The sequence below is a fragment of the Pollicipes pollicipes genome, unplaced genomic scaffold (assembly GCF_011947565.3).
Source record: "Pollicipes pollicipes isolate AB1234 unplaced genomic scaffold, Ppol_2.1 Scaffold_6052;HRSCAF=7182_pilon_pilon_pilon, whole genome shotgun sequence".
Classification (NCBI taxonomy): Eukaryota; Metazoa; Arthropoda; class Thecostraca; order Pollicipedomorpha; family Pollicipedidae; genus Pollicipes; species Pollicipes pollicipes.
In genome coordinates, this window is record NW_023596805.1 from 26,240,069 (window position 1) to 26,247,242 (window position 7,174).

General features: G+C 52.5%; 1 protein-coding gene across 1 annotated transcript; it reads right to left on the bottom strand.

Moving 5' to 3' along the window:
* Window positions 1-1,928: 1,928 nt before the first annotated feature.
* LOC119104590 (E3 ubiquitin-protein ligase RNF181) lies at window positions 1,929-7,143 on the bottom strand. The gene is made up of 5 exons (XM_037228314.1): window positions 6,752-7,143; window positions 6,335-6,465; window positions 5,727-5,836; window positions 4,745-4,819; window positions 1,929-2,395 (listed from the first exon to the last, which is right to left on the bottom strand). The coding sequence occupies exons 1-5, from the start codon at window positions 6,829-6,831 to the stop codon at window positions 2,336-2,338; spliced, it is 456 nt and encodes a 151-aa protein (XP_037084209.1). The 5' UTR covers window positions 6,832-7,143; the 3' UTR covers window positions 1,929-2,335.
* Between the last annotated feature and the right edge of the window lie 31 nt (window positions 7,144-7,174).

A 7,174-nucleotide genomic window follows, 5' to 3' on the forward strand; every position in this document is an offset into this window, starting at 1 on the left:
TCCTCAGGCCCCTAAGAATATTGTGAAACCAAGATGGGCGGCACATTCATTCACGGTGGTGGTTTCTGCCAGGTGACCCCGTCCCCACCCCCTCCCCCTGAAGTCAAACTCTCACATCACGAAAATATTGTGCGGGTGGCTACACCGATGCATGCTTGTCCACGCGGCACAAAATTTAGTGAACTTACATTAACTCATTTCACGGCGAGCTAAGAAATCATTTCACAGCGAGCTTACAACAGCGCTGGTGGCAATGGCCATGCTTTTACATTTGTGGAACTGGCGGCAGGTGCTATTCGGAGCACGCAATAAATTATTGAACCGTACACCGCAGGGTTTTGGCTCGCACGCCACGGTCGTAAATTGCTCGCATTTGCACCACCGAGCCCGGCGAGTCACTGCCAAGGACACGGGTGTTTGGCACGGGTAAGTCGCTGCTCGGCCAGCCAAAGGTAAGCGCGCAGCTCAGGGTGTCTGAGCCCATGCTGACGCCGGCAAGTGCCGCAGTTCACGACGACTGTGCGTGACGTCTGATAACAGCCCCTCTTCCCCGCGTGATCCTGATTCGTGCGCCAGTCAGCCACGCCCCTGTGAATTCGTACTGCAGCCAGATCACAGGACGGGAGTCATCCCAGCTGCGTGGTTGGCTAGCTTTCGACAATGACATCGCAAATGTTCGCTGGCCGGGGTGAAGTGGCATGAGTAGGAATGTAAACAACACAACACTGCATGTGCTAATTTCAGAGACAGAGAGCATCCATGGTAACCGTCCTTGCAGCTGTGCTGCCGACCGTCATGAGCCAGGACACCGAGCAGTTCTTCTCGACAAGTCTGGTCCTGGCTCGCCACCGAGGGTCCCGGCACAGTGCGGGCGGGCGGCGTGGCAGGCGGACTCTTCACCGGTCACCGGCGAGCAGTCTGACTGGCCGACCTCTGCTGCTGCTGTCGCCGTGTACACTCGACTCGAACCCGCCACAGCGGCCGGCGGCCAGCACACAGCCCGTGCATGAGGTGTGACTGCCCAGCGGGTCACGCCCGGCCGTCTGACGGTGGTGGTCACGACTGCACCCGTGTAGTAGTCCGTATGTGGTGGCCACCTGACCGGCTGCCAGTGACAGTCACGACTGCACCCGTGTAGTAGTCCGTATGTGATGACCACCCGGTCGTCTCACGGTGACAGCCATGACTGCACCCGTGTAGTAGTCCGTGTGTGATGACCACCCGGTCGTCTCACGGTGACAGCCATGACTGCACCCGTGTAGTAGTCCGTGTGTGATGACCACCCGGTCGTCTCACGGTGACAGCCATGACTGCACCCGTGTAGTAGTCCGTGTGTGATGACACCCGGTCGTCTCACGGTGACAGCATGACTGCACCCCGTGTAGTAGTCCGTGTGTGATGACCACCCGGTCGTCTCACGGTGACAGCCATGCTGCACCCGTGTAAGTAGTCCGTGTGTGATGACCACCCGGTCGTCTCACGGTGACAGCCATGACTGCACCCGTGTAGTAGTCCGTGTGTGATGACCACCCGGTCGTCTCACGGTGACAGCCATGACTGCACCCGTGTAGTAGTCCGTGTGTGATGACCACCCGGTCGTCTGACGGTGACGGCCACGACTGCACCCGTGTAGTAGTCCGTGTGTGATGACCACCCGGTCGTCTCACGGTGACAGCCATGACTGCACCCGTGTAGTAGTCCGTGTGTGATGACCACCCGGTCGTCTGACGGTGACAGCCATGACTGCACCCGTGTAGTAGTCCGTGTGTGATGACCACCCGGTCGTCTCACGGTGACAGCCATGACTGCACCCACATACACGGTCACACCACGAGCAGGCAGAGCGATCCGTGTGTAGCGTGGCCTCGGACCGGATCAGCAGCGGCTGGCCACAGCGACCATCCCAGACGTCGGCAGAATGGTATCGAAAGTCATATCGGAGTCATGTATTTTTGGGCAAATTGCACTAAAACGTTGGAAACAAACGAAGCTTCAAAGTATTGGCCTAATCTAGGACAGAAACATAAACGACATGGTCGAAACACGCCCTTTGGTTAAACGTGACCACAACATCATGGTTGCTGTACTCTGGAATCCCAGGACCCCACACAATGTCAGGGTCATTACCACAGCTAAAGGCAAAAGTATTTCACTGCGAATCCCGCAACCCAAAGCGGCACGTTTCGTGTCGTACATACACATGTATCGGGTAATGACGACACTCTCAACAACACTTTGCAATATGACACTGGATAGTTTGTACGACACATGCGCTGGATCGATTACAATGGCCCGGTGCAATCACGTTTAATGTCGCAATCACGACTCCGTCGTTCTAACCAAACATCGAGTTGTGCAAATTTTCTAAGTCTTGCTCCCGCTGCTTCGACCTGGCCTGTAATAGAGGAGAACGCATCAGACAGCGGGTCAGTGACCTGGCTGACGGCCAGCGCAGCGCACATAACGCAAGACCATCTGCTATACAGCAGAGCACACAATCCAGTCATAGAGACCCTCCTTCGCTACAGTTCACACTCCAGACTCAGGCTGCACGGCCCAATAACATGCCGCTCCTGCTGTAGGGAGTCAAGGCAGTACATATCCTGCTGCTGCGTTTGTATATACGAAATTCCTATGCAGAATGCTGCAAAAAATTACGATGCCTGTTACCAGCTCGCACGCCTATTCCTCGCTCTACAGTCCAGTCATTTGCCCCACAATTTCACGGCAGCCGAGAGGCACGAATAGGTCGACGTTGTAGTTGATATTTACCGGCACTCAACTAGTTGGAACGAAATCACTGGCAGAACACCCCAATTCAAAATAACGCCACCTTATATAAATTAAAGCCACCTTAAATAAACACCTTTCCTGGAGGGGGAGGGGGGGGGGGGCGTTGCTTCCGCCGCCAGCTCAACCCTTGGAATTGACCACCTGTTTCTCGGCCAAGAGATGCCGCCACTATAGGGCAGCTCGCCCACACAAATTATCACCCGGCTATCCTCTGAAGAGATATCTAGTTACCGGCCTTGTCGACTGGAGCGTGGACTAAAGCCCCCCCCCCCCCCCCCCTGTCAAGGGCGCATGGACCCACCTTCTCATTCGCGCTCGACGTCAAAGTTCCGTTCGCTTACCTGCGGTGAGAGCCGGCATGTACTGAATGCTTCGTGAGCAAAAAAACCCACAAAATCTACACAACCACCCGGGGTGTTTGCCAGCTCCTTGACAGGCGTAGTGCTCATAACGGGCCACTAAATAGGTCTTGTTACTACCTTTTTCGCGGAGCATTCGGCTGCCTCTTGGCAACACCTTCAATGTCGCCTAGAGGCAGCCGAATGCGCTGTACCTGTTCGGGCAGCACGTGAGCGGAACACCCTGAACGACGACACCCGCGGGAACGGACAGGCGACGCCTTCAATAAGGGTGAACTCTGCTCTCATAAACCAGCGGCAGCAACAGTGATCTTATGTAACTGAGGTGGCTGGATTTGCCTCTATTTCAATGAATATCTGGTTATGCAGTTTACAATTTCATGGGAATTCAATTGCGACCATCCGAAGACATGCCCGCGTAAGGCGTTGCAATCAGCGATAGCCGAAACAATGCAGTGACGGCCTTCGTGTTAAACCAGTCTGACATTATGCATGTGGCAGCCAATGATAGCAAGAGGGCACAAAAATGATGGATGCAAAACAACACAATGACCTCAGTCACAAAACCACACCTTTAGGTAAACAATCATTTTGTTTTCTGTCCAGTTAATGTTCCGTATACATCGCGAAGACTGTGACCTATCGATCAAGATAGTTAAACTCAGAAGGCTTCTCAAAGCGTTCGAGATTTAGGTGGCCCCTAGCCTCATGCACTCATGAGATCATAGTTTTATGGATTAGCGGTTGCTGCATGCCTCCAACGCCTTGTATACGTAGGTGTAGAATAAAGGTGCATCAACGTGCAAATTGGGTGCGTTTAAAACGTTGGCAAATGCGCGTACATGAAGAACAAACTTTTCTGTTGGGACAGGGCACATCGATACGTGTGACACTGCACAGGCAAGATTGAAGATTTGTCCAGACATACTTCTTGGGGACGGCAGTGAATAGTCTTGTCTTCCTGACCTCCCCCCCCCCTACCCCCAGCCCGCCGGGTCAAATCGTGTTTGTCAAATGTCAAATCGTGGGTGGGGGAGCGAACAAGGAAAAGCCTGCTATTAGCATCACGCATCAATGCGTGCACCACAACTTTGGTCAAATGACTCGCGTGCAGACTCTTCGCTTTAAACGCGAAAACCGACCGTGTTTTTACTTTGCAGTCCCCATTGGGGTATATGGGGAAACTTGAGCATTTGCACTAAGGTCAGCTAATAATTCAGTGATCATTTTTCGTGTGCTTTCCTTCGAGCCCAGACACCAGCGACCCACCTGACGGCTCCTTTTTTTAAAGTTGCCATTTTTATGACAGCCTGGAGCTGAGCGTCGCAGCGGCAGGCACCACAGAGCCGACCGGCGCCAGCTCCCGACCGGCGAGCGGCGACGCTGGCGGCCGGAGGCGCGCCTCCGCCTGACCCGGCACGTCGCCCCGCACCCCACCGCGCGCCGCGCCGGCCCACACCAACCAGCCACAGCCCGGGCCAGCGCCAGCGCTCGGGGCGCCCTCTCCCGCGACAACTGGAAAGCTCTAGTATGCCGCGCGGGCCTTTATCACCGGGTGGCTCATAGGTGGCAGCAGCATCTGTCATGCCTACCTTGTACTTCCTCTGGGCCTCATATGCCTCGTCGTCCGTGGGCAGCTCCAGGCGGCACGTGGGGCACGTGTTGGTCTGAAACACGTGCCACAGGGGTGCGTCAGACGCCAGTCTGTAGGCGCTCCATGGTCCTCGCGCCCTGCTACAGACGCGCGGGCGATGGGGAGCATGGCATTACCAACGCAAGCGACCTGTGACGGCTGACTACCACAGTTCCTGCGCAGCATGGCATTACCGACATAGGCGACCAGTGGCAGCTGACTACCACAGCTCCTATGCAGCATAGCAATACCAACATAGGTGACCAGTGACAGCTGACTACCACAGCTCCTACGGCACAGCAATACCAACATAGGCGGTGACAGTTGTCTACACAGCTCCCATGCAGCATAGCATTAACAACACCAGCAACCAGTGACAGCTAACTACCATGGCTCCTTCGCAGCAGAACATTACCAACATAGGCGGCCAGTAACAGCTGACTAACACAGCTCCTCACAGCAACACATTACCAACATAGGCAACCAGTGACAGCTGACTACCACAGCTCCCTCACAGAAGAGCATTACAGACATAGGCAACCAGTGACAGTTGGCTAACACAGCTCCACTGGACCGACACTGGACTCGGCTTTCAATGGTCAGCTCACAGTCCAGCTAGTGACAGCTAGTGACAGTCACATCATCATGTATAAACATGTGACAGCTCAGTGTGATGGCTCCTATTCAGTATGTAATCTGAAGGCTTAATTCAATTTTACATTGCCCTCTATCATTATGAGCCACTCTTCCCTTCTTAGTTGTTGTCCACAATTCTACTGGTACAAAAAGGCTGTTACACCACAAGCTCTGCTTGTCAAGTGTTCTAAGCCCAAAGGTATAACCTGCAAAGCCTGAAGCCCCTAATGCAACCACATTCTTCCCCTGGCTACTGCACTGGAACCAGTCATGAAGAAACACCTTCCTTTTGAAGAAACACCTACCTTTTGAAGCCAGGGCACAATGCAGTCAGCATGGTACTGGTGCTTGCAAGGCAACTGCCTGGCCACCTCACAGAAGTCAAACTCCTTCAGGCAGACTGGACACTGCACACCTGCCATGACAATGAAAAGTATGTTGTTGGTTGCTGCATGCTGCTGTTACCATGGTTGGCACATCATTCCAGTGTGGCAGGGCCAGTGAATGACTGTACAAGGTGCAGGGTACCCCAAGTCCAGGGTTCTCAGTTTCAGGCCTAGTATTCTGTTAAGAGCACTACTTGAGCCTTCTGTGACAACATGGCATATATTTCAAAAGACTAACATCAACCCGATACACTCTGCCATGTAACAAAAAAGACCTCAGGGCAGTATGTATGTAATATGACTTTGCCATATATCCTGAGTTTTTAGATTCTAGGAATATGAGATACAGTTAGAGGCAAATATCTAGCATCTACCTGAACAATGCAGCATGACATCTACTGCCAGAAACACATGATAAATTAATTAAAGTGCACCCAAAAGCATCTGTAGTGATAGAAGGAGATCCACACATAATGAGCAGGGACAGAAAGAGACATATACACAACATCAAACCCAAGATTCTGTACCTTCTTTTGTGATCTCAATCTGTGCAAGGCCCTCTACCACTGCCTTGGCTGCCGGTGGGGATGGAATGCCATCCATAAGGTTCCTGAAGTCATCCTCAAATACTGTGCTCCAACCAGACTGTGCCAGGAACCTGAAGGCATGGAAGTCAAAGGTTAAGTGGTCAAACACTGACAGTCAACATATAAAATATGGTAAATAGTGACAGCAGGTAAGATTTTACATATCTGCATCATCAGTCACTGCAAATTATTATAAATTTAGGGCTAACAGTGCTACAAATATATTTTGTCTTACCCAATCAAAAACCTGAGGTGTGTGCATAACCACACACAGGAGTACCCAAAGTTCCCTGCTCATCTTTTTCTGGCACAACAAATAGACTAACAAGGAGAATTGAATTAAGTGACAGGACATACCTGGCAAACTGCAGCAGAGCATCTGGGGCTGCTCCATCGGGCAGTGGTGTGCAGTTGTGCTCCTCAAAATAACCAGCCATCTTCCCAAATGGTGGTGAGCAGTAACAATTCAACTGGCTTCCTCCGTAAAATCACCTTGGGCTCTAATGCTGCCAGCCGACCGTAGCAACTCGCGGACGTCGCAAACTAGACTCACGATTCGCCTGTTGCCTAAATAAAACAATCAGACCCCTCCTGCTAAGAACTCAAACACAGCCAGTATGCGTGCCGCGCTGCACTTCTATCCGACGATGGCAACTGCAATCTACTGGTGTGACACAGTAATAGACAAGAAAGAATATGCCACCGAGCACTCTTATCACCACCCCCTGCTTGCATTGAGTTTCCGAGAACCTTCCTGCCCTGAGGATGATTCTGATATTT

Coding starts and splice junctions, on each gene's coding strand:
- LOC119104590 (XM_037228314.1), bottom strand. CDS start 6,831: ATGGCTGGTTATTTTGAGGAGCACAACTGCACACCACTGCCCGATGGA. Junction 5,837..6,334: donor GATTGAGATCACAAAAGAAG/GTACAGAATCTT, acceptor TTGTCATGGCAG/GTGTGCAGTGTCCAGTCTGC. Junction 4,820..5,726: donor TTGTGCCCTGGCTTCAAAAG/GTAGGTGTTTCT, acceptor CACGTGTTTCAG/ACCAACACGTGCCCCACGTG.